The sequence below is a fragment of the Callorhinus ursinus genome, unplaced genomic scaffold, assembly GCF_003265705.2.
Source record: "Callorhinus ursinus isolate GAN/ISIS: 27379988/994484 unplaced genomic scaffold, GSC_fseal_2.0 scaffold11, whole genome shotgun sequence".
Lineage (NCBI taxonomy): Eukaryota > Metazoa > Chordata > Mammalia > Carnivora > Otariidae > Callorhinus > Callorhinus ursinus.
The window spans coordinates 36,621,434-36,647,983 of record NW_027397073.1 but is presented as its reverse complement, the minus strand read 5'-3'; the positions used below and the strand labels follow the sequence as shown (position 1 = coordinate 36,647,983).

The following is a 26,550-nucleotide window of genomic DNA, read 5'->3' as shown; positions in this document are numbered from 1 at the left end:
TTATTATCAGGATGACCCAGTACTGTTTACTTTTTTTGTTGTGGTTAGATTTTATTGATTTGACAGAGACACAGCAAGAGAGGGAACACAAGCAGGGGGAGTGGGAGAGGGAGAAGCAGGCTTCCCGCTGAGCAGGGAGCCCGATGCGGGGCTTGAACCCAGGACCTTGAGATCATGACCTGAGCCAAAGGCAGATGCTTAACCTACTGAGCCACCCAGGCGCCCCTAGTATTCAGCAACCTTGATGAAGTCATGAATTAGCTCTGATTTATCTATTGATTTCTTTTAGAGTTTCTGTGTAGAAATCATGCTGTCTGCAGATAATTTTGTCTCTTTTTCTTCCCCTCATCCTTATTCCTTTTCTTGTCTTATTGCTTAGACTCTAGTATGTCAAATTGAAGTAAGGATGCATAAGTCATCTTATGTTACAGAAATGCATGACAAGTCAGTGAGTCCTATCATTAAATATCTTTAGGTTAAAGAATTTTCCTTCTAGGCCTTTTTTGTTGTTGAAATCCTATATTGATGAATATTGATGAATTACCTCCAAAGTTAATGGCTTCAAACAATATACATTTTTTATCTTGTATTATCTTTGGGTCAGGAATGCAGGAGCCCCTTAGCAGGGTGGTGTTGATTCAGGATCTTTCTGGATATTGCAGTCAAAATGTCAGCAGGAGCTTCAGCCATCTGAAGGGTTGATTGGGACTGCTTCCAAAGGGGTTCACTTCCATGCCTGGCATGATAGTACTGCTTGTTGGTAGGAGGCTTCAGTTTCTTACCATGTGGACCTTTTTATAAGGATGCTTAAGTATCGTTCTGACATTGGTGCTGGCTTTCCCCTGAGTATGAGCTGAGAGAAAGCTAGGAGGACGTGTGTTTTAGGACTGGCCTTGAAATCGCACACCATTACTTCCACCATATTCTCTTGATTAGAAGCAAGTCACCAAATCCAGCCCCACGCTAGGCGGGAAATTACACTCCACAAAAATTGTTTTGTATATTGATTTTTTTAAAGTCTGTCTGCCCCAGCGACGTTGCATAGGAGCAAGGGCTTCTGTCCGCATATCTTTACCTTAGACCCCTCCTTTGGTCCTCAAACTTTTGTATCCTTAGCTGTGGTTAATATCTCTTCTTGAAGGTATCAGGGTTACCTGATACTCAGCATGTCCAAAGTCAAACTTAAGTTTCTTCCCATCTTGCTTCTTCCTTCTTCCAAAAATTTGTCCTCTTTTATTGGTCCCTGTTTCTATGACTGGCACCACTCTGCATCCAGTGGTATAAGCCAGGATTTCCTCTTCTTTCCCCCCATCTGATTTGTCCTTGCATCCCGTTGAGTTTGTCCCTGAATATCTCTTGAATCTGCCCACTCTTATCCAGCTCTGGTTTTATCTCATATCACAGTTTCCTCTTCTTTTGTCTTGGATCCCCTGACCTTTCAGTGTTGGGCTCCTTCCTGCTACAGAGCCCTTGCTACTCACTGCCCCCAATGCTTATTTTCCCCTCAAATCATGTTTTCCTCAGGGAAGCCTTTTTGACAAAGTTTGATCTTTGTAATACAGATGTTTATATTGCTGTGTACCTCCCTTCCAAACAGTTATCACCAGTGAAATTTTATGTATATGTGACTGTTTGACTAATCCCTGCTTTCCTGGAGCCAACTCTAAATTTCATAAGGGCAAGGGGTGTGCATTCTGTTCATTTTTTTATTCCGTGCATTTGACACATTCCCTGTATTTACTGAGTTTGTGTGCATTGAACAAATTAATTAACAAGTGAATGAATATGATTGATTATGGTTCTGATTGAGAAATAGAGTAAACAGACTATATAACAAATAAAATAATTTAGCCTCTCCTTACTATGTTAGAGGATGATTATCGTATTTTTAAGTCTTTTAGTTTTTTTTGGCAGAAATTCCAGCTACAGATTAAATGAATAGATCTATAGAAATGTCCCGTCTCTCCTACCTCTGTTGTGTCATACGACGCATTGTTAGTGATCCTAGGAGCCAAGGGTACCGTGTTCTTGTGAAAGGGGAGATAAGCACTGTAATGTACCCAGAAGTCTAAAGCTTTAGGTCCAAGGGAATGAAGCTTCCATTTTCTCCTAAAGGTACTAACTGTTGAGCTGTCTTCTTAGGCCTGAAATTTCTGGAGAGCCTTGGTTAAAAGTATGAGGGGTAGGAGAAAATAATTATTTAGCCCTAGAAAATGCTGATTAGTCTTGGGAGGAACTTGACAGTATGATATGTAGGGTAGGATCAAAAGTTTACTGATAGAATTGATCACTATACTTTCACATAAATTCTGATTTTATAACTTTTAAAATAAGGCAGTCAAATGCATTTCAAATGGAAGGTTTTAATCTATTGCTAGGACAAAAACTCTTGAGCTTTAAGTGACTTCCAAGATAAATTCTGGTATGTTTCGTTTGAGGAAATGTATACCATTTGTCTCCTTCTAAAATCGACATTGTTTCTTTGAAGTATTCCCCCATATTTATCTATTTTTAAAGGGATTGAGATTGAATTCACAGAAACTCACCCTTTTAGCTGTAGTTTTGTAAGTTTGGACAAACGGACATAGTCGTCTGACCACCACCACAACAAGATACGGAATGTTTTCATGATCACAAGTTCCTTCACTCTCCTTTCTGGGCAGTTCTCTCCTTCCTCCACAACCCCTGGTAACCACTCATTGGTTTCTGTCCCTATAGTTTTGCCTTTGCCAGATTGCCCTATAAATGGAATCCTGCAGTGTACGATATACAGCATTTTTGTGTCTACTTTCACTTAGCATAATGCTTTTCATATTCATCCATATTATTGCATATATATCAAGAGTTCTTTTTTGTTGCTGGATTAGTATTTCACTGTTTAGTGTACTACAGTTTGTTTATCCATTCACGAGGTGATGGACATTTGGATTATTTCCAGATTTTAATGGTTATGATTAAGCTGCTATAAAGATTTGTTTACAGATCTTTGTGTAGACATATGTTTTCCTTTCTCATAAGTAAATAGCTAAGAATGGAATTGCAGATTCTTGTAGAAAGAAACTGCCAAACTTGTTTTCCAGAGGGACTGTACCATTTTGCATTTCCACTGGCAACATATTACAGTTCCAGTTGCCGCAAATCCTGGCTAGCACTTGGTATTTTTCTTTTTCCCTTTAGCCATATAGATTGGCACATAGTGGTGTTTCATTGTGGTCTCAAATAGCAGTTCCCTAAAAGCTAATGATATTGAACATCTTTTCATGTGCTCATTTGCCATCTGTATCGCTTTTTTGGTGACAAGACCATTCAAACTTTTTGCCTCTTTTATTGAATTGGGTTTTTTAAAATTGTATTTTGAGAGTTCTTTATATATTCTGGATACAAGTCATTTATCAGATAAGTAATTTGTAAGTATTTTTTCCCTACCTGTGACTTGTTTTTTTATTTTCTTAACTGTCTTTTGAAGAAGATTATAATTGTGAAGTCCATTTAATCAGTCTTACATTTGTGCTTTTTGTTTTGTTTTGTTTTGTTCTATCTAAGGAAACTTTGCCTAACCCAAGGTCTGGAAGACTTTTTGCTTCTCTTTTATCTTCCTTTCTGCCTACACCTCCTGCTTCCTCCAAATTTCTTCTTCCAAACACATACATACCCACTGAACTTCATCTTCAATTTTTGAATCTAATTGTGCTGCCTTGGAAAAATTAAATAGGAATGAATACAAAGTAATGGAGATTTGCATTGAACTAATCTGGGCTGTAAGCATTAAAAAAAAAAATCAGGTTTTTGAGAACATAAAGTTACTTTGGGATTTCAGATACTGTACTAGCAGTCAGATTGTTTCCTTTGCCAGGGACCAAAAGAGGTAGCTTTTCATGGAAAGTAGCTCAAAATATAAATTTATATCTATCTAGCTTTTCTGGAGAGAACTGCTTCATGAGGCTGTGCACTGTAATGTTTTTGGTCCTCCCCTCATCGTGGTTACCAGAGTCATCAGTAGTTGCTCACTGCACGTGACACGATATCAAATACTGAGTAAGTACAATTTTGAGGGAAGAATACAGCAGTAACAGACATCCCTGTTCACTGTGCAGTCAGGAAGTGTTGGTTTGATGAAAGGAGGAATATAGGCAAGAGAGCAAAAGTCCCAGAACAGAGCACAAATAATACTTTATAAGTATCACTTAGGATTTTTTTGGGGTGCTTTTCAGGTTGCTGTCTAGCAACCTTGTGAAGCAGGCAAGAAGCATTATATCTTTTTCATAGATAAACTCTCTGGCCTGGCCTGAACTGTTCGGGTAAATACCTCTGCTGCCAACCATGGAACGTTAAGGTGCCCTTTGAGAAGCTGCTGTTGTTGCCCATCAACCCAGTCCCTCAGAGCATCCGCTCATTTGGTTTTCATTGTGAAGCACATGTGCAAAGTGTGTGTTTCCTCAATCCACTTCATCTAAGTGCACTTGGCTTGTCTCCCTCCTGGTCAGCAGTGACACAGGCCTTTGAGCTTCCGTGTCTGCTGTTCATCAGAATGACTCCCGACCTCTCTGAGGTCCCTCAGTCGGCTCCAGAGCTTCCCAAGATGAGCTCCTTCTGTAGCAGAAATGTTACTAGTCAGACTGTCCCAAGTGACTTGCCAAATTTGGTGACAGTTTCTCCAATCATTTTCTCATGATAATTGAACAGATTGAGGGGCACGAGCGGGGGAACAGAAACTAAAGATCAGGGAAGTCTGTAAAATTACTGTCAGAGCCAGGATTAGGTCTCAGATCTTATGATCCTCTTTTCTTCTCCATTATACTTTCCCTGAGTGTTTCTGAATGGCTGGTGACCATTTGGTGTTTTTAGAATGGGATTCAGTGGGAGAGAGATAAGAATTAGCCCAATAAACTGCTGTGGTACAAAACTAGGAGAACTCTTATTGCTCCCTGGGACCTGGGAACTGAATGTGAGTGGTCGAAATGGGACCGAGAATCGCTGGTTTCTTAAACTCTTGTGGCAGTTAATGGCTTAGCATTTTTAATATAGCAGTTGAATAGAAGGGGTTAAACCCTGTATGTTTGATGGGTATGATATAGTAGCTCACTATTGTTTTAATTTGTATTTTCCCAATTATACTTAATTGAGTGCTTTTCCATATTTATTGGCTATTCAGGTTTCCTTTCTGCAAAGTGCTTGTTTATATCCTTTACCCATTTTTCTTTTGGATTATTGTATGTTTATTTGTAGGAGTTATTTGTATACGTTCTTGATACTATTAATTTTTATGTATTTTACAAGTATTTTTTAAGTCTGATTTTTAAACTTAATAGTAAAATTTCATATGCATGTTAAATTAATCTTTCAGTTCATTTTTAAGGTTTTGATATTTTTAAGTTAATCTTTTTTTTCTTTTTATCTCTATAGGTTATGAACGTGATTTCTGATGAAACTGGATTGGAATAATTTTCATGATCTTTGTATATTTATATATATATATATTTTAAAATTTTGCATTTGACTTAAGTGCCATGAGAAAATTTGCATATTGCAAGGTGGTCCTAGCCACCTCCTTGATTTGGGTACTCTTGGATATGTTCCTGCTGCTTTACTTCAGTGAATGCAACAAATGTGATGAAAAAAAGGAGCGAGGACTTCCTGCTGGGGATGGTGAGTGATATTTTATAATAATACATCTGTTTTAATAAGTATATTACTGGTTTGTTCACTAATTTGGATACTATAAAATTTTAATTTTTTTAGATTAATAGTAATCCCTGGATTCCTAGAAGACGATGATCATATTACCAACAGTTTTCCATTGGGTTCTTCCAACAGATAAAATATTAAAGTATCATGTATTAGAATTACTAAATTCATTATTTGTGTTCAGTGTTACACGTGGTTAATTTTGTGCAAGTTGTGTTACCAAGTAATGTGGGAAAACTAATAGCAACTATTACTAAACTAAACTAATAATGACTAATAGTTGGAACCAACAAAATTGTATGGCATTAGTGTAATGCCAGAAATGCTGAGTGTTAAAATTACAATATCTGGTATCAAAAGATGTTTGTTCCTTGCCTTCCCATCTCAGTTTTGAGGGAAATCCTTTTAGATGGTTGTGATCTGGAAAGTTCTTTTTGTTAATGCTGTAGATAGCTCCAGTTAGCCCTTTTAGGGAAGGCTTTTGTAAAGATGAGGCCGTATAATAGAGGCTGCAGTGAGATTGCAGTATTTGGTATGGAAAAGAAAGGAAACACAAATATGAAGGCCTGGGTTGGAAGAACTAACATATTTGGCAGTGGACACCTGGAAAATTCAGTTTTGAACCCCTTGTGTTCAAACCAACAAGGGTTGCTTTTTATTTTTTAATTATTTTTATTTTTATTTTTTTAAAGATTTATTCATTTGAGAGAGAGTGCATGTGCGTGGGCTGGGGGCGGCGGCACAGGGAGAGGGAGAGGGGAAGCAGACTCCCTGCTGGGTGCGGAGCCTGTTTCGAACCTGGATCTCATGACCCTGAGATCAGGACCTGAGCCAAAATCAAGAGTTGGACGCTTAACCAATTGAGCCACCCAGGCGCCCCTGCTTTTTATTTTTTTAAACATAATGAAAATGACTTTGCATTATGAGTCAATAATTCAGCTCTTCTGAGCTCTGAACTCTGTATGATTAGTTATAGAAAATCTGGCTGTATAGTGATTCTACTATTTTTAGGAATTACATGTGAATGACTACTGTTTTAATGTAAGCTTTGAGTATGTGATCATATTTACATTTTTTGTATTTTTATAGTGAGAGCACCTGGTCCCCTAAAGTTTATAATCTAAAAATATTTGTATTGGTTAACTGTGCCTACTTACTGCAGTTTTTATAGATGAGATTGTTTAACCAGTCCTGTTTATTTCTTCTTGGGAAATTTGCCTAAAATTAGGCTTATTGGCTAACACTGGGCTCTAGTAATACCTAGGCTAAATGCTGACTTTTTAATTTTCACTTTCCCCTTAAGTTTTCTTTTTTTTTTTTTTAAAGATTTTATTTATTTATTTGACAGACACAGCAAGAGAGGGAACACAAGCAGGGGGAGTGGGAGAGGAAGAAACAGGCTTCCCGCTGAGCAGGGAGCCTGATGCAGGGCTCGATCCCAGGGACCCTGGGATCATGACCTGAGCCAAAGGCAGATGCTTAACGACTGAGCCACCCAGGCACCCCTCCCCTTAAGTTTTAATAAAATATACTTTAATTCAAAGTCAGCCTATTAATTTGCTGACTTTCCTGCTTTACTCTATGGCTCTGCTGTTTAGTAACTTTGTTGGGTGACAGAATGGGCCTCCTTAACTTTTGTTAGAACTATAACTCTGTCTACATTTTACTCAAAGGGCAGGTATTACCGTCCACCAGTAACTCAGATACTCTTTTCCCAAATAGAACAGAATAACTCTCCCCTCCACTTTAATTCATTGCCATTTATAGTGGGAGCTCATGGTGTTCTATTTTAAATGAAAAGACACGAAAGTAAGAAAGAATAGGACTTTTAGTGTGTGAAGATCCACTTGGTGAATGTTTTTTTTTCTTTTTTTTAAGATTTAATTATTTCGGGGTGCCTGGGTGGCTCAGTTGTTAAGCGTCTGCCTTACCAGGGTCCTGGGATCGAGCCCTGCATCGGGCTCTCTGCTCAGCAGGAAACCTGCTTCTCCCTCTCCCACTCCCCCTGCTTGTGTTCCCTCTCTCGCTGTCTCTCTCTCTGTCAAATAAAGAAATAAAATATATTTAAAAAATTTATTTATTTAAGAGAGAGAGAATGTGAGCAGCAGGAGGGTTAGAGGGAGAGAGAGGGAGAGAGAGGGAGAGAAGCAGACTCCCTGCTGAGTGCAGAGCCTGACCTGGAAAAGACAGTGTATGTTCATTTCACTCTTAGTGGAGGCTGTTGCTAATCTGGACCTCTGTTCATTTTGGTTTTTAAGGAATATATTTTGTCTTCTATTTAAGGTATAGTCTGTACTTACATTCAGGAATTTAATGGATATTTGTTTATTTGCATTTTCCTTTCTACGGATCCTAGGCAGTTTTTCAAAAAAAAGATTTACTTATTTATTTGAGAGAGTGGGAGCGGGGAGAGGGGCAGAAGGAGAGGGAGAAAAGCAGACTCCCCACTGAGCGCAGAACCTGACATGGGGCTCGATCCCACAACCCCAGGATCATGACTCGAGCTGAAGTCAAGAGGCGGACACTCAACCGACTGAGCCACCCATGTGCCCCATTGGTGAATGTTTTTTAAAACTCTGGTATGTGCTAGGCAGTGTATTAAGAGCTAGTGATACACAGCTCAACAACAAAAAAAAAATAAGAGAAAATTCCTCCCTTCAGGGAACTCACAGTCCAACAGGAGAGAAAGAATAATAGTAAAATACTGATAGAATAAATAGCGTTGTAGAGATGTGCCTAAGAGTAGAACGGAAGGAACACGTGTCTGAAAGGGTGCAGTAAGGAAATAATGCTCATATTGAGCAATGTCAGGGTGAGCAGGTTTTTGTTAGGTTTGATGAATAAGCAAGGGAAAGAAGCATGTGCAAGATAAGTAAGTGAGAGAACAGAGTTGATGGATAGAGAACATGAGGAAGGAGCACATATGAAGCTTGGGAGGTTGGCAAAGGCCACATCACAGAAGGCCTTTTATGGCATGCTGAGGGTTTTGGCATGCCATTGAAGGATTTTAAACAAGTGAGTAACCTGATGGGATCCAGACTTTGAGAAGAAAGCTTTTGGTGGTCATGTGGCTGACATAGTGGAAGAGACTAGCTGCAAGGCTGTTGTGACAGTTTAGAGAAGTTCTTGGGGACTACACTAAAGTGATACTGAAATAAAAAGGAAAACAATATATATGAGAAGTATGTAAGTGGTGGAATTTCTATAACGTGGGGAGCCACTGAATGTAGGTAGTAATAAAGGGGGAGTTTAAGATTGCTCTCAGGTTTCCCTGTTTGGTGAGTTGACAGGAGGTAGGCCCCCAGAGGTAGAGCAGCTTTGATGGAAGGTAGCAGGAAGAGCTGGGTTGGGAGTATTTGACTTGGAAGTGCTGGTAGGGATGTTCAAGGTGCAGAATGTAGGTGGTAGTGTAAGCCTTGTCTGTGCAGAAGACTGCGCCAGGAGCATGTGTAGACTTAGAAGAGACAGACCCAGTGTTGGAGAGCATCATGGAGGTCAGTAAAGGAAGAGAGGCTTCTCAGGAAGTGAGAGGTGGAAGGAGACACCAGAGGGAGGGCGGTCATGAAAACCCAGGAGTGTTGTTTGTCAGAGATTTTACCTGAGATGAAGATAAGGTGTTTCTTTATGTTTGGTAATGGGTTTTTTTTTTTTTTTTTTGACCCTGGCAGATGCTGTTTCAGTGCCAGTGGATTTGATGTACCCATGAAGTAGAGACACAGCGTAGCTTATTTTTTAGGAAGATTCAACACAGAGAAAAGGGGGTGTTGCGTGGCGCGCCTGGCTGGTTCAGTCAGTGGAGCATGCAACTCTTGATCTCGCAGTTGTGAGTTTGAGCCCCACATTGGTTAAAGAGATTCCTTAAAAATAAAATCTTAACAAAAAGAAAAAACAAAGAAGAAAAGGTGTAGTGCAATAGTTAAAGGAATGGAGGCAAAGTCATATGTATGCGCGTTTTTTATGTACTGCGAGGGGAAGGTTTAAAATACAAGGGACAAATGTAATACCTGAAGGAGCACATTCTTAGCAGATGAGACAGTATGGTATCAGAGCCATAAGAAGAGGATTGTATTTGAAGAAATTGCCAAGGTTAATACAGTTCTGAAAGCCACTGTGGCATGAGCATCAAAGACAAGAAGTGGCTTTTATACAAAGTATGAAAGTACTAACTAAAGTAGAAATGGTCTGGGAGTAACAGCATGGAGCTGTGAGCCCTCATCAGGACCTCCTCCTGAGAAAGAATGACCAGTTCTCCCAAAAGAGGTTTGTGAGGCTAGCGGGCTCTGGGGGAGGGCAGATTTGAGTTAAGTCCAGTGAAAGGGCCTGTGTGTTGTGGAGAAAGACGATGAAGAAGCTTTACAATGGCCAGGGCGGGGTTCTGGGTGTTTGGTGGGACAACTGAGAAGGAGAGAAGCACAAGGGGGACGGACTGAGCAGTACGCCCGAAGGTGAGGAGACAGTATGAAGGGGGATGGAGCGGGAGTTTGGCAGTTCCAGATGGGGCTTTAAGGCCTCCCTTTGCAACTTTGTTCCTTGTAGCTTAAGGAGTTAAAGGGAAAGAGGGGGAAGATGATTTGAGGAAGGGGGACAGTTGATGCCAAGAAAGAATGGCTTGAAAAATCTCCCTGTGAAGTTTCAGTGCAGTAGGAGCTGGGAGATCGTGGGTGGTGCCGGTGCCCTGAAGTCAGCAGGTTCTCAGCATAAGGCTGGGAAGGGCTTGCAGCGGTCCCTGAGGAATTGGCACTGAAGTGGCTGGGAGAGGACACAGCTGAGGGCACCGAGGACAAGGAGAAGCAGGTGTACTCAGTCATCCAAAGAGTGGAGGTCTCTTGATAGTACCATGAAGTCTCCAGGATCTTCGGTCTTTATGGCATTTGAAAAACCAAAAAAACAAAAGGCAAAAAACAATGAACAGATAGGACACTCCAGAATTACCGTTTCAGTATTATAAAGATCTTTTTTTAAAAAATATTTTATTTATTTATTTGACAGAGAGAGACACAGCGAGAGAGGGAACACAAGCAGGGGGGAGTGGGAGAGGGAGAAGGAGGCTCCCATGGAGCAGGGAGCCCGATGTGGGTCTCGATCCCAGGACCCTGAGATCATGACCTGAGCCCCCCAAGGCAGACGCCTAATGACTGAACCACCCAGGTGCCCATAAAGATCTCATTTCTGAACATTGTTTGCACTGCTTTACAGTGCCCATTTGGTGAAATTTATCAAATTCTCATCTTTATGTTGTGAATAAAGGGGTCCTATTTTTAAGTGGAATGGCCGATGATCTTTATCATAATGTTGAATCTATTAAAAGATTATCATTGATAATCCATTTTCTAGGATTTACTTGTTACTTGCCCTACTTCAGGTAACAGTGGGCCAGTCTTTGTGATTACAGAGGGGTTGGTTTTAGTTTGTTTTGTTTTCCTGAGCAGTTCTGTCTCATAGTTTTATACTTGGCATTTTATACCCCAGGTGAGAATAGCAAAATTCTTCTTGCTAGAGAATTAGAGAGGCTCCCCTTGAAAAACTGGGGTTAGTGTGGGTTGTGTCCTGGGAATATTTTTTTGTCCTTCTGCCTTCCAAATTAGCTCATTCGTTCAATTTATGGATTTGGATGTTGTATAGAATATTCAGTATTTTGGGCGCCTGGGTGGCTCAGTTGGTTAAGTCACTGCCTTCGGCTCAGGTCATGATCCTGGAGTCCCGGGATCGAGTCCCGCATCGGGCTCCCTGCTCGACAGGGAGTCTGCTTCTCCCTCTGACCTTCTCCCCTCTCATGTGCTCTCTCTCTCTCTCATTCTTTCTCTCAAATAAATAAAATCTTTTAATAATAAAAAAAAAGAATATTCAGTATTTTTACAGATGCAGTTTCAAGTAGGAATTGATCTTTTGTGCCAACACTATACTTAATTTTCAGATCATTAAGATGTTGATGATTCAGGTTTTCATGTGTGTGTGCTAGAATTATTTCAACTATCAAACATCAGGAAGCCTTTTGGTGATTAAAAACTTAAAAATATTAGTAAAGGCTTTCAGAAACTTACAATTTTTTTGCATGTATGGAGTTTTATATACTGAACACATTACAAATAAACATAAAATTGGAATGAGGTTTGAAACAGACAAGGATTTGAGGTAGCAGAGAGTTATCAGTGAATTTTGCTATATAATTTCATCTTTTTTTTTTTTTGAGAGAGGGAGAGAGAGCACACGTGCACATGAGCGGGGAGTGGGAAGGGCAGAGGGAGAGAGAGAATCTTGAGCAGGCTCCACGCTCAGCGCGGAGCCTGATTCCAAGCTCGATCTCATAACCCTGAGACCATGATGTAAGTTGAAATCAGAGTCGGACGCTTAATCCACTGAGCCACCCAGGCACCCCTATAATCTTGATGTTAAAAAATCAGGTAATTTGTTGTATTTCGTCATCATCTTACATACTTTTGTTTATAGAATACTTAATATTTTATATCTACTAAGAAAGCAGAAACATTCCAGTTATTGTAAGCCACATCCTATTTTCCGAGATTGTTAAAATGTGGAAAAAATATTTTGGGATAGGTAAAATATAATGCCTAAAAACAGTAAAGGTGATAATTGTGTAATAAGATAAAATCATTTGGGAGAAGTGATTTAGCCTTTTATTAGTATTTTTCCCTCAAAGGGTATTATAACTTTATACTTCTTTATTCTACTTACATGAGAAAAACACAAATTAAAAATTTCTAAGATTTATTAAAGTACGTTCAAAGGTATATCATGTGGTTTGTGTATATTGATATGATTTGGTGGCATTTCGAGTGAATCTGTAGTTTTCTTGGTAATTAAGTTTTTAAAATATGATACTTTATTGTCTTATAAATGGCATTTACCTGAAATATAAAAACCATTTGTTCTCACATAATACTTTGGATTAACATTTTGGTCTCTCCCTTGTCAAAGTTGATTTGATTGTTAGAAATGAACTGCATGTAAAATTTTATGCCAAGAAAAATTTTCTTTCAGTTCAGGAAATGATATCCAAAGCCCATTTTGGTTGTTCTCAAACAAAAATTTCACTGAACTCACTTTTAATTTACATAAAAGACTGGTAAGTAGAATGCATGGGAAGTTAATGGTTAACCATTAGATTAATCTGCAAGCACATTAGTAGTGAAAATCTATTCATTATCCACATCAGTTTTATCCTGAGTTCTTTGCCAAAGAAACCTAATTGACTAGTCCATTTAATTCTTTAGGATATTATAATCTCTTAGTTAGAGTATTGTGGTGGATTCTGTAAGTCATGTAATAGTCATATTATTCTTGGTAATTTTCCACTGTAGCTTGGAAATCTCGTGTACCAGTAGGTTAAATGATATAATGTGGGCATTATACTAGATATTCAGATTATTATTAAGTACCAAGTGGTCAAACCAGTAAAATGTGGCAACATCAGGATTGTATATGTTGTACAGTTTTGTCTGCTTCTTTAAGATCTTTTTTTTTTTAATATTTTATTTATTTATTTATTTGACAGAGAGAGAGATAGAGACCCAGCGAGAGAGAGGGAATACAAGCAGGGGGAGTGAGAGAGGGAGAAGTAGGTGGAGCAGGGAGCCCGATGCGGAGGATGCGGGGGATGCGGGGCTCGTTCCCAGGATCCTGGGATCATGACCTGAGCCGAAGGCAGATAAGCTTAATGACTGAGCCACCCAGGTGCCCCATGTTTCTTTAAGATCTTAAAGCCAGAGTTTTACTTCATAATGATGGGGCAAGATTTTAACATTCTGGCCATATAGTCTCTTATTCTGTAAGCAATCAAGTTTATACTTACTAATCCTCACAGTAATAATTTCTGGAGTCCTCCTTCATGCTCCCCCAACCCCCATGGAAAATGTCAAACATAAACCAAAGTAGAGAAAATAAAACTCCCATATACCCACCATCTGGCTTCAGTAGTTGTCAATTCAAGACTAGTCTTGTGGCATGGATACATGGGTACATGGATACCTCTTTTTCTCTGTCCTCCCTTTTAATCTTTTTGTTGTTGTTGATGAAGAAATTGGTTGTTTCTTTTTCCCAGTTTCCCGCGGTCAGTATTTGCATCCCTTTAACACTTTTTGTCATGTCCTTCAGTGCCCTATATTTTCTGTGAATTGGTAGGTAGGTCTGGAGGCTTGATCAAGTTCAGGATCTTCCCCCTGCCCCTACCACTTCACCCCAGCAAAAATATGTTATAGATGGTGTTCTGTATAACTTAATATTAATTTAAAAACTAAACAGCATGAAAAGTTTTATTTTCCCATTTTAACTTTTCTTTAAAGCATCGTCTTATACTAAAATAGGGCTCAGGTAACTGAAAGATATTTATAATCAGGGCCACTAGATATCTCCTACCTGCTCTTTGTGTTAACTCTGCCATGCACACAGGATAATTGCCACCTCCAGAACTCTGCTGCTTTCTGCTGACCCCTGAACATCCCAGTTCCCAAATCTGTTGGTTGCTCTTTTTTTTTTTTTTTTTTCAGAGACAGGTAAGTAGAATTGATTCTAAGAGTTTTATAATTTATGATTTTTAAACATTTAAAATTGTATATGGGGGTTATACATCTGTACTTGTATTATAGGTTTTATTACGCTTGTCACTGATGTTTTTTGAAATCTGTCAACCCTAATATTTAAAGAGCTTTGGGGCGCCTTGGTGCCTCAGTTACTTAAGTGCCAGACTCTTGATTTTGGCTCAGGTCATGATCACAAGATTATGAGATTGAGCCCTGCATCAGGCTCCGTGCTGAGTGTGGAGCTTGCTTAAGATTCTCTCTCTCTGGGGCACCTGGGTGGCTCAGTCGGTTAAGCATCCGATTCTTGATTTCGACTCAGGTCATAATCTCAGGGTCATGGGATTGAGCCCCACCTCGAGTCCGGGCTGGGCGTCAAACCTACTTAGGATTCTCTCTCCTTCTACCCCCCCATCCACCACGCACTTGCGCACACGCACGCTCTCTCAAAAACACATGATAAGGGGCGCCTGGATGACTCAGTCGTTAAGCGTCTGCCTTCGGCTCAGGTCATGATCCCGGGGTCCTGAGATCGAGCTCGGCATCGGACTCCCTGCTCCGTGGGAAGCCTCCTTCTCCCTCTCCCACTCCCCCTGCTTGTGTTCCTGCTCTCGTTGTGTCTCCTTCTGTCAAATAAATAAATAAATAAATAAATAAAATCTTAAAAAAAAAAAGATTAAAAAAAAATAAAGAGGGACGCCTGGGTGGCTCAGTCAGTTAAACGGCTGCCTTCGGCCCAGGTCATGGTCCCAGGGTTCTGGGATCGAGTCCCACATCGGTCTCCTTGCTCAGCAGGGAGCCTGCTTCTCCCTCTCTCTCCCTTTGCTTGTGCTCTCTCTGTCAAATAAATAAAATCTTAAAAAAAAAAGATTTCATTAAAAAAACAAAAATAAAGAGCTTAGTTTTTTGACAAACATTAGGCAGGGTTTGTTTTTTAAAATGGTTTTACATGAGTTTTCTATAATTTTAAAGTTATTTCCTAATATTTTAATGCCCTCCTAAAATCACAGTTCATTCTGAGAACAGGGGCAAAATTATTTTATACCATTTTTTTCTTGATGGTTGTCTAAGATGGGTTTTTATATTGTAGACAGAGTTGTTGAAGACACAATAATTTCGTATTCTACAGCCCTGGTGTTTGTAGGTTGCTTTGTACCGCCATCTGAAACAACCATCTTACAGGTCAGCTTTACCAGCTAGTGCTATTCTTGGGCAGATGAAACCTGACTGAAAAGAGATGGTTTGTCTACTGCCTTGATGTCTATTTTTGTGTAGAGACTTTTTGGAGGTGCCTAAAAAAATGAACAACGGGAGAATAAAAATTTCAGCTTTAAAAATAAACAAGTAATGTACAAAACAAGTATTTTTATCCCATTCTTGACCTTACCTCATTCTTTCCCCATGCCTTTTAGATGAGAAGTTTAATATACTTTTTTCCAAGTTTAATATATCTGAGAACTTGTTTTGCTTGGAACACTTTTGAACATCTCTAAAGTGTAAAACAAGAAACAGTATTTGGAAATTGCTGAATATTACTCTTTTTAAATTTAATTTAAATTTTTTAAAAGATTTTATTTATCTGAGAGAGAGAGTGCTCACGTGCATGAGTGGGGCAGGGGCAAAGGGAATGGGAGAAGCAGACTTCCCGCTGAGCAGGGAGCCCAACATGGGGCTTGATCCCAGGACCCTGAGATCATGACCTGAGCTGAAGGCAGATGCTTAACTTACTGAGCCACCCAGGTGCCCCTGAATATTACTCTTTTTATGTATATATCAAGAGATAACATTACTTATGATTAGAATTATATTTGATGATGCTCCACCTTGCTTAATGCTTATTATAATGCCTATTATTGATTCTAGGATTTCATTTTAACTTATTTTGAATAGCACTTTTGCTCACATATTAATTCAGCATATAGTTGTAAAACTCCTATAGGACATTGTGCTGAATTCCACAAAAGGTACACGAATGAATCAAACCTGAGCTAAAAAGAGATGTGATCTAGTAGAGGGCCCACAAGACAGGTTGGCAATCATTATAGGAGGGAGCAATTGATTAGAGACCTAAGAGCCCTTGATGAAATGATGTGGCAGTCAAGAGTAGTAGATGATCACTGTAGAGAGATTTGGAAAAGCTGCAGACAAGAGAAGCTGTTTTAGCCGGGCCTTAAAAGACAAGTGGATGGTTGGTATTACAGAAATAAGACTGGGGAGGTGCTGTGGGAGGGGCCTTCTGTGAGCAAAGGCACCAAAGCAGGAAAACATGAGGCACATTGGAAGGAAAGTAGTGAGTTGCTATTTGATTGAAGGATTAAGTACTGAAGTGGGGGTGGGGAGTGGCATGGTAGAGGGCCGAGCCAGGTGGTAGGTTTGGAAAGTTAGGTTAAATTCCATATTAAAGAGTTAGACTTTAGGAGATCATAGGAATACCACAATGAAGGTCGTGCTTTAGTGAGGTTAATGTGGTAACGATTTTTGAGATGGGAATGCCAAGGCTGTGCATGATGCAGGTGAATAGTGCAGGGTGAGGAGGTGTTGAGTGAGGACACTGGTGTGGAAGAAGAGCACAGGGCAGCCCCCAGGTTTTACAGACTGGGAGAGGATGGGCTCAGAAATGGCTCTGGTTGTTGAGGGTCCAATTTAAACTCATGTTATTAAACAGAAACATTTATCGATTGCTACTGATGTTAAGTTTCTTCCATATTCTTAGTTCTAGAGCCAGTACAAAAGCATCATGAAGGTCCTGGAGAAATGGGGAAACCCGTCGTCATTCCTAAAGAGGATCAAGAAAAGATGAAAGAGATGTTTAAAATCAATCAGTTCAATTTAATGGCGAGTGAGATGATCGCACTCAACAGATCTTTACCAGATGTCAGGTTAGAAGGGTAAGTACCTAGTGTGATCCTGACAGCATTGAATTTGAATGAAAAGTGTGTTCTGAATTCCCAATAAATTACACTTTAGTGTTGACTGTTCTTTAAGTGAATGTTGTATCACTATGTTACTATTTACCCACTTAAATAATTAAATACTGGTAAAAATACTACTGATCATTAGGCTATAAATTTTAGGCTTTGGAAAATAATGATTTATCTTAATAGATTAGTAGAGGATATTAAGTTTCTCAAAACATTCCTATAATCAGCTTTTTAAAAAAGATTCTTTTAAGATGTATGTAACTTAAAACCGTAACGTATACAGTAATAGGCATACAGATTACTGAATTTTTATATATACGTATATACCTGATCATCCACATCAAGATAAATGTGTTATGTGAATGAATATTCCATAATTTATTTACACATTGATAGACCTTGGGGTTGTTTCCACCTTTTGACTGTTATGAATAAAGCAGTTGTGACATTCTTGTGCATGTCTTTTGGAGGACTTAGGCTCTTGTTTCTATTTGGTATGTACAGGGGAAAGGAATAAGTTATACATCTATATAGCATTAGTATGTGCTGCCAAACATTTTCCCAGGATCATTATACCAATTTACACTCCCACCACCAATGTAAGAGGCCCAGTTGCTCCATATGAAGAAGGTAACATAAGGTATCTGGGGTAGAAGACAGCAGGCCCCATTAAAAGCAAAGGAACTATACGAAAAACACATGGAGCAAGTGAACGTACATATTTGGCTCCTGAGACCCTAGCCACCTTGCCCTCTGTGGTTCCCATTAATGCCAACAGCCAGGCCGTGTTTCTCCAGGCAAGAGATTGAGGATCATTCTTGACAGAGTAGGACTAGGCACAGAGTGGAGGGAAAAAAAAACTCATAGTCATCATCATTCCAAGCTAATATTCAGCTTTTTGGTTCCCTATTTTTATAACAAATACATAACCAAGGAATACTAGACAATCACAAGAAACCCTCAAACATGAATAGTCCCCAAAAGAGAAATACGCAAGTTGGAGGAAGCAAAAACTCTTCAGGGAGAAGAAAACTTAGAAAGAATTAATCCCAGTGAAATAATAAAACATACTACAACCATAAAACAAGAATAAGATACTATTCAAAAGATACACTGGGAGAACCAAAGAGTGTTTGGAATTTAAAAAGGAAGAAAGAAAAGGGCATAACTTAGTGCAACTCAGCAGCAATCCTGGAAACAAAGGAGCAAAATTCCAGAGGAAAAGAATTGCCAACCTAGAATTCTGTATCTGTCCATACTTGCAATCAAATGCATAGTTTAAAAAAGGACATTTTTGAAAATGCAAAGTCTCATAACATCGAACTGCCACCCACCCTTTCTTGGAAAGTTACTGGAGATTATGCTCCACCAAATGAGGACCTAAACTCAGGAAAGGATGGACACAGGATGTGGAAGACAGGGGATTTGGCATAAAACAAATGTGGGAATCCCTCGAGGATGGTGAAGGGAGAGCCCTGGATGAGAGTTGTTGGGCCAAGAGGCAGCCACTGAGATGGAAGCAAGCAAGAGACGCACACCAGGAGAGGCTTCAGGAAGACGGATGATGTACAGCTGAATGCTTCTGGAAACAATTTAGATGATGGGGAATTTGGGATGCAGTTAGTAAGTGCATAGAAAACCATAGCAGGGAAAACGGTATAATTCCAGGGAAAACTTCTGAAAAGTTGTTCAGAGAAAGCAAAAGTAGTTATAGTTTAGTACATGGCACAGGTGTGAATGAGTCCTAAGAGGCCACCATTTAATATTGTGCATATAAAAATTAAACTGTGTGGGGGATGGAGAGTATCAATGTGTTCATCCAGCAGATAGGCTAAGTGGCGATCAGTCAAAAGAAGCTTCGTTACAATCTTAAATTTTCCCAAGCTGTTAACTCTCCTGAACAATATAAGAAATACTAAAGAAGAAAAAAAAAAAAAAAGAGAATTACTAAAGAAAGCTACACTCTTCAGGGAAGTCTGCAGTTGAAATGTTAATGGTGTCTATGCTAAAAAGAGCCTTGATTCTTATTGTTCCAGGTAGAATATTCCCCTATGTACATTACTGTTCTTAACACATTTTATTAAGCATTTATGTTTTGGACAGTGTTTAAATGGTGTGATACACAGGCTTGTGCACTGAATTTCGGGCTTGATGAGGACTGCCTAGATTTGAAAGTCTTACTTCACACAAGCTGCTGATACGCAGTCCTTCTTGCCAACCGTTTGGTCTCTGGGGGAGTGGGCCGCTTAGGGAGTTGGCACCAAGTCGCTACTGTCACTGAGTAGCCTTTTTACACCTTCTTGCTCCATCTCTGTACAGGTATCTTTTAAAGTTTTTTGTTTGTTTAACTTTGATTGTGGGGAATTTCAAATGTGTACAAAAAGAGACAGTAGTATACGGAACCCTCATGTGTTCCTCACCTCGCATCAGTAATTCCTCATAGTCTTGTCTCTTATGCTCTTTTCTATGTTCCCCAACAGTCTCTGTCTCCTGGTATTTACACCTCTATGTATCTTCTTCCTACTTCCACCTAGGGTTGGTCTGTGTGACCAGTAGAACACAGTACAAGTAATGGAGTGTCGCTTTCAGGATTAGGTTATAAAATACACTGGTTTCTAAATTTGTTTTTTTGCTCTTACTTGGGTCATTAGCTCTGGAATTCACCAACTGACTAAAGTCCCTGTGTTTTGTGGCCTTTTGTGAAAAACCAGCTAAGTGTGATTAGAAGCAGATTCCCCAGTTCCAGGCAAAGATGTACCATTTGTAAATATTTCATTATGTGTCTCCGAAAGATACAGACTCATATAGGAAGGAAGATTATGATACCATTTATACCTAAAAAAATTATTTAACAGTAACTCTATAATAACGTGAAATACCTAGTTAGTATTCAGATTTCCCTAGTTATGTAATACTTTTCTTTTTTTTGTGGTGTTATTATCAGGATCCAAATAAGGTCCACACATTGCAAATGGTGCACGTATCTCTTTTTTTTTTTAAGATTTTTATTTATTTGAGAGAGAGAGAATGAGAGACAGAGAGCACAAGAGGGAAGAGGGTCAGAGGGAGAAGCAGACTCCCTGCTGAGCAGGGAGCCCTATATGGGACTCGATCCCAGGACTCCAGGATCATGACCTGAGCCGAAGGCAGTCTCTTAACCAACTGAGCCACCCAGGTGCCCCAGTGCACATATCTCTTAAGCCTCTGTCAGTCTCTGTAGGTTCCCTCCCTATTTTATTCCCCTGAAGACCAGGCAGAGTATCTTGTATCTTTCCTCAGCCTGCATTTTGTGGACTGCATGACTACGCGTCATCGACTCTTCCTCTGTTTCCTCTCTTTGCTGCGGATTGGTAGGTTAAAGGCATTTTGTACCAGTATCCTTCAAGTCAGCTAAATTGTGTGCTTGTGGTACTAAAGGTGTGCGGTCTGGTTAGTCATGTGCATCCCCGTTGAACAGGTCTCTTGTATGTCCCATCCGTCTGTTTTTCCTTCTTAGAACTCCCATTAGCCACACTTTGGACTACTTGAATTGATTCTCTTACTCTCTTATATTTTTGTCTTTTCTTATCTTTTTTCTTCTTCCAGGGAAAAATTCTAGACTGTCTTTGAGCTATTCTCTTGAATTTTTTATTTGTTAAGTTTTTTATTACTAAGTTTTTATCATTGTTGTCTGACATTTAAAAACTGTAGACACAAAACCGTACACTTAAACATTTTTATACATATAAATATTTGTGAGATATTTAGTATAACAATAGCATTTTCATCTTTCTAGTTTTTAAAGTAAATTTAACTTTCATTTAAAAAATAATCAGGTCTTGGGTGCCTGGGTGGCTCAGTTGGTTCAGCATCTGACTCTTGGTTTTGGCTCAGGTCATGATCTCAGGGTCCTGGGATTTAGCCCCTCGAGTTTGGCTCCATGCTCTGCAGGGAGTCTGCTTGTTCCTCTCGTTGTGTTCTCTCTGTCTCTGTGTCTCTCGAATTAATAAAATATTTAAAGAAATAAAAATTATGCTTCAAAATATTTGTCTTAAAGTATTTTTTTATCATGTATTTTCCATCTTTTACTAGGGATCTCTTGGAAATTTATTTTTTTGGAAAAACTAGCCTTCTTTCTTTAACTGTTATTTTTTAAAAATAAAATGGTGTAAACATTCAGGAAGCTATAGGAGATAACAAACCTTTGTACCAACCACCAGCCTTTGAATCTTAAGTTGCCGTATTTTCTTTATATTTTGCTTTTAGCAATAAAACTTTATGGCTACCGTTGAATCCCTTTGTATACTCCTCCCCAGTTCCATCCCACTTTGCTCTAACCATCTTTCTGGTTTTTCCATTTATCATTACTGTTCATGTTTTAAAAGTACTTCTTCATGTCTGTATATAAATAATATAGCTTATAGTGTTATCTTTTTAATTTAAATGGTAGTACAGCATATGCACATATCCTTCTGCAACTTTTTAAAAATTGTTTTTGCTCAAGCATTGATTTTGAGATTTATCCATGTCAGTGCATGTAGTTCTGGATCGTTCATTTTAACTGCTTTGTAGAAGTCCATTGTATGAATACGCCATAGTTTATCTATTTTGCTTTTACTTTATGTGTATATACTTTATGGTTACAGTGTCCCTGTAAACATCCTTTTACATGTATTCTCTTCTACAAATGTTAACACTTTTCTGTAGAACAATGCTTTTCAAATTAGACAATTCAGGACCCTTTTACTCACTAATGGATCATAAAATCAGTTTAGTGAATACCTGTTAGCATTTAAATTAGTGAAATAGAAGATAGCAGAGTGTTTTATGTAGTAAAAGTATTTTTTCATTAATCATTATTTCAGGATGTGTGTATTAGATTAACATACAATGTATTTGTTACCAAGGGTTATGGCCAAAAGTGACAGTAGAAGTGAAATTATTGTGCTGAGAGGTAGGTACTTTTTTATTTCACTCAATTAAAGAAAAAAAGCTGCTCCCACACTGGTTTTACCAATTTACATTTTCCAGGTACAGAGAATTCATGTGGAGGATAATAGTGGCATGGACTAGGCTAGCATGGATGAAGAAGTTTTAAAATTTCTGATTGCATTTTTTACAATGGAACGTATCAGAACACTGAAGGATTGGTTATGGAGTAAAAGAGAAAAGGGGGAGTAAGAATTTAGGCCTGAGCAGCCATCTCAATTACAGTGATACTTGCCAAGATAGAAAGAAGAAGAAAATAGAAATATGGGGAAATAAATCAATTAGCATATATTTATAAAAGCCTGGGGTTAGGAGAGATGTTGAAGCTGGAGCTATGAATTTGGACAAGTGAATTTAAAGGCATGGGGTGGGTTGAGATAGCCTTACAAGTGGAGGAGATGGAAAAGAGGTTAGGTTAGATGATTGACATTTCATCTTTTGAAGAGTGAGAAGAGGAGGAAGATCTAGCAAAAGGGTAAGAAAACATGAGGTATGAGGGGGAAAGTACGTGGAAGTCAGGCAAATGTTCAAGGTGTAAGTGGTCAACTCTGTTAAATTCTGCTGAGATGAATGATGAAGTCTCTAAATTGACCCGTGGATTTCAGTGTATGGAGGCTCTTGGAATTTAGATAAAATTGTTTCTGTGGAGTGATAGGAATAAAACTGATTTAAAAGAATGAGGAAGACTTCCAGTTTCTTTGATGGCAGCCTTGGTGATTTAGATCAACTCTTCAGTTGAGGACAATTAGAAAGTTAGGTAAAATATGTATATAAAAATTACTTGTTTAAAAACATATAGAGGTTAGAAGGCAGAGCTTAGAAGGCAGTGAAGAATTATGGAGCCATACTGTGGGAGAAGATGAAAACTCAGAGAAACAAGCCTGGAAGTTTTACCTTGATGCATTCCAGAAGGTGTATACCTAAATAGTACTTTTTTTTTTTGACATTGCATATGAATTTATTGTTTTTATTTAAATTCAGTTGGCCAACATATAGTACATCATTAGTTTCAGATGTAGTGTTCATAAATAGTACTTTTGATAGCCTTTTGGTGCTGGGGCATAAAACCTGGAGTCCAGAGCCTATCAAATGTGTGTGTGTGTGTGTGTGTGTGGTGGGGGGAGAGTCAGATAGCCCCTCCTGCATGATTTGGTTTTAGGTTCCTAGAAATAATGATGAAATTGAAAGTAGATCAGCCCTGGTGGTGACTGAAGCCCAAGTTTACACCATCTTAGTCCAGAAAATTGAATTTACTAGTGCCCCTGGCTTCCCCTAGATTCAAATGTAAATCCTCTCTGAAGAAAGCTATTAGGATTTTTAAATGGTATTTCATACACAGAGGAAACAAAGGCACATGAAAGAAAACAAAACAGTAGACAATGGAAATAGACCCAGAAGGACTCCAGGTAATGGAGTTATCGGACATAGACTTTAAAACGATTGTACATAATATTAATGTGTTCAAGGAGATTTAAAAACAAGATTGAGAATTTCAGCAGAGAACTAGAATCTGTTGGAAAATAACCAAGTAGAAATTCTAGAACTGGAAAAGTACAGTAATAAAAAGTAAAGACCTAATGGACAGGCTTAGCAGCAGACTAGACATAGCTAAAGGGAGAATTAGTGAGCTGAATTATAGATCAGAAGTAAATATCCAGAATGAAGCATGGAGAATGGAAAATAACAGATAGTAAGAGATACAGGAGATAAAGAGGTCTGGGATTGTCAACAAATTATAGTTAAAATAAGAAAGAGAATAGACCAGTGGCAATATTTGAAAGTATAATAGCCAAGAATTTTCTAAAACTAATGTTAAAAACATTAAGGTACAGAATCAGTAAGTTTGATGAACCTTCAGCAGGTTACCTGCCACATCATACTTGGGCATATCATAATAAAACTGTTGGAAGCCAGAGCTAGAGAAAAGAATTGTAAAAATAAGCAAAGGGGTGGAGGGGAAAGATAAAGATTACCTTCAAAGGTGCAACAGTAATTCTGACAGCTGACTTCTCAACAGAAAAAAACAAGGAAGCCAAAAGATAACATGGTGTCTTTTAAAGTCTGAGATAACTTTAAAGAAGCATAAAATTTTACACCCAGCACAGGTATCTTTGAAAAATAAAAACCTTTAAGAGAAACAAAACGGAGTCCTAGCCACAGCAATCAGACAACAAAAAGAAATCAAAGGCATCCAAATCGGCAAAGAGGAAGTCAAACTCTCACTCTTTGCAGATGATATGATACTGTACGTGGAAAACCCAAAAGACTCCACCCCAAAACTGCTAGAACTCATACAGGAATTCAGTAAAGTAGCAGGATATAAAATCAATGCACAGAAATCAGTGGCATTCCTATACACCAACAACAAGACAGAAGAGAGACAAATCAAGGAGTCTATCCCATTTACAATTGCACCCAAAACCATTAGATACCTAGGAATAAATCTAACCAAAGAGGCAAAGGATCTGTACTCAGAAAACTATAAAATACTCATGAAAGAAATTGAAGAAGACACAAAGAAATGGAAAAACGTTCCATGCTCATGGATTGGGAGAATCAACAGTGTGAAGATGTCAATGCTACCTAGAGCAATCTACACATTCAATGCAATCCCCATCAAAATACCATCCACTTTTTTCAAAGAAATGGAACAAATAATCTTAAAATTTGTATGGAACCAGAAGAGACCCAGAATAGCCAGAGGAATACTGAAAAAGAAAAGCAAAGCTGGCGGCATCACAATTCCGGACTTCCAGCTCTATTACAAAGCTGTCATCATCAAGACAGTATGGTACTGGCACAAAAACAGACACATAGATCAATGGAACAGAATCGAGAGCCCAGAAATGGACCCTCAACTCTATGGTCAACTTATTTTTGACAAAGCAGGAAAGAATGTCCAATGGCAAAAAGACAGTCTCTTCAACAAATGGTGTTGGGAAAATTGGACAGCCACATGCAGAAGAATGAAACTGGACCATTTCCTTACACCTCACACAAAAATAGACTCCAAATGGTTGAAAGACCTAAATGTGAGACAGGAGTCCATCCAAATCCTAAAGGAGAACACAGGTAGCAACCTTTTCGACCTTAGCCGCAGCAACTTCTTCCTAGAAACATCGCCAAAGGCAAGGGAAGCCAGGGCAAAAATGAACTATTGGGATTTCATCAAGATAAAAAGCTTTTGCACAGCAAAAGAAACAGTCCACAAAACCAAAAGACAACCGACAGAATGGGAGAAAATATTTGCAAACGACATATCAGATAAAGGGCTAGTATCCAAAATCTATAAAGAACTTATCAAACTCAACACCCAAAGAACAAATAATCCAATCAAGAAATGGGCAGAAGACATGAACAGACATTTCTCCAAAGAAGACATCCAAATGGCCAACAGGCACATGAAAAAGTGCTCAACATCACTCGGCATCAGGGAAATCCAAATCAAAACCTCAATGAGATACCACCTCACACCCGTCAGAATGGCTAAAATTAACAAGTCAGGGAACGACAGATGTTGGCGGGGATGTGGAGAAAGGGGAACCCTCCTACACTGTTGGTGGGAATGCAAGCTGGTGCAACCCCTCTGGAAAACAGTATGGAGGTTCCTCAAACAGTTGAAATTAGAGCTACCGTTCGATCCAGCAATTGCACTACTGGGTATTTACCCCAAAGATACAAATGTAGGGACCCGAAGGGGTACGTGTACCCCAATGTTTATAGCAGCAATGTCCACAATAGCCAAACTGTGGAAAGAGCCAAGATGCCCATCGACAGATGAATGGATAAAGAAGAGGTGGTATATATACACAATGGAATATTATGCAGCCATCAAAAGGAATGAGATCTTGCCATTTGCAACGACGTGGATGGAACTGGAGGGTGTTATGCTGAGTGAAATAAGTCAATCAGAGAAAGACATGTATCACATGACCTCACTGATATGAGGAATTCTTAATCTCAGGAAACAAACTGAGTGTTACTGGAGTGGTTGGGAGTGGGAGGGATGGGATGGCTGGGTGATAGACATTGGGGAGGGTATGTGCTACGGTGAGCGCTGTGAATTGTGCAGGACTGTTGAATCACAGATCTGTACTTCTGAAACAAATAACGCAACATATTTTAAGAAAAAAGGAAAAGAAGAAGATAACAGGAGAGGAAGAAAAGGGGAGTATGTCAGAGGGGGAGACGAACCATGAGAGATGATGGACTCTGAAAAACAAACTGAGGGTTCTAGAGGGTAGGGGGGTGGGGGGATGGGTTAGCCTGGTGATGGGTATTGAGGAGGGCACGTTCTGCATGGAGCACTGGGTGTTATGAACGAACAATGAATCATGGAACACTGCATCAAAAACTAATGATGTAATATATGGTGATTAACATAACAAAAAAATTAAAAAAAAAAGAACTTATCAAACTCCACACCCAAAGAATAATCCAAT

At 39.0% G+C, this 26,550-nt stretch overlaps 1 protein-coding gene across 4 annotated transcripts in view; it reads left to right on the top strand.

Moving 5' to 3' along the window:
• The window catches only part of GALNT1 (polypeptide N-acetylgalactosaminyltransferase 1), a 132,188-nt gene that overhangs the window by 51,283 nt on the left and 54,355 nt on the right, over positions 1-26,550 (top strand). For all 4 annotated transcript variants that reach the window (XM_073898309.1, XM_073898310.1, XM_025886453.2 and 1 more), the window contains 2 exons: positions 5,404-5,646; positions 16,933-17,107. In XM_073898309.1, coding sequence (XP_073754410.1) covers positions 5,508-5,646; positions 16,933-17,107 — 314 coding nt within the window. In that variant the 5' untranslated portion in view covers positions 5,404-5,507. The remainder of the gene's footprint in view (positions 1-5,403; positions 5,647-16,932; positions 17,108-26,550) is intronic.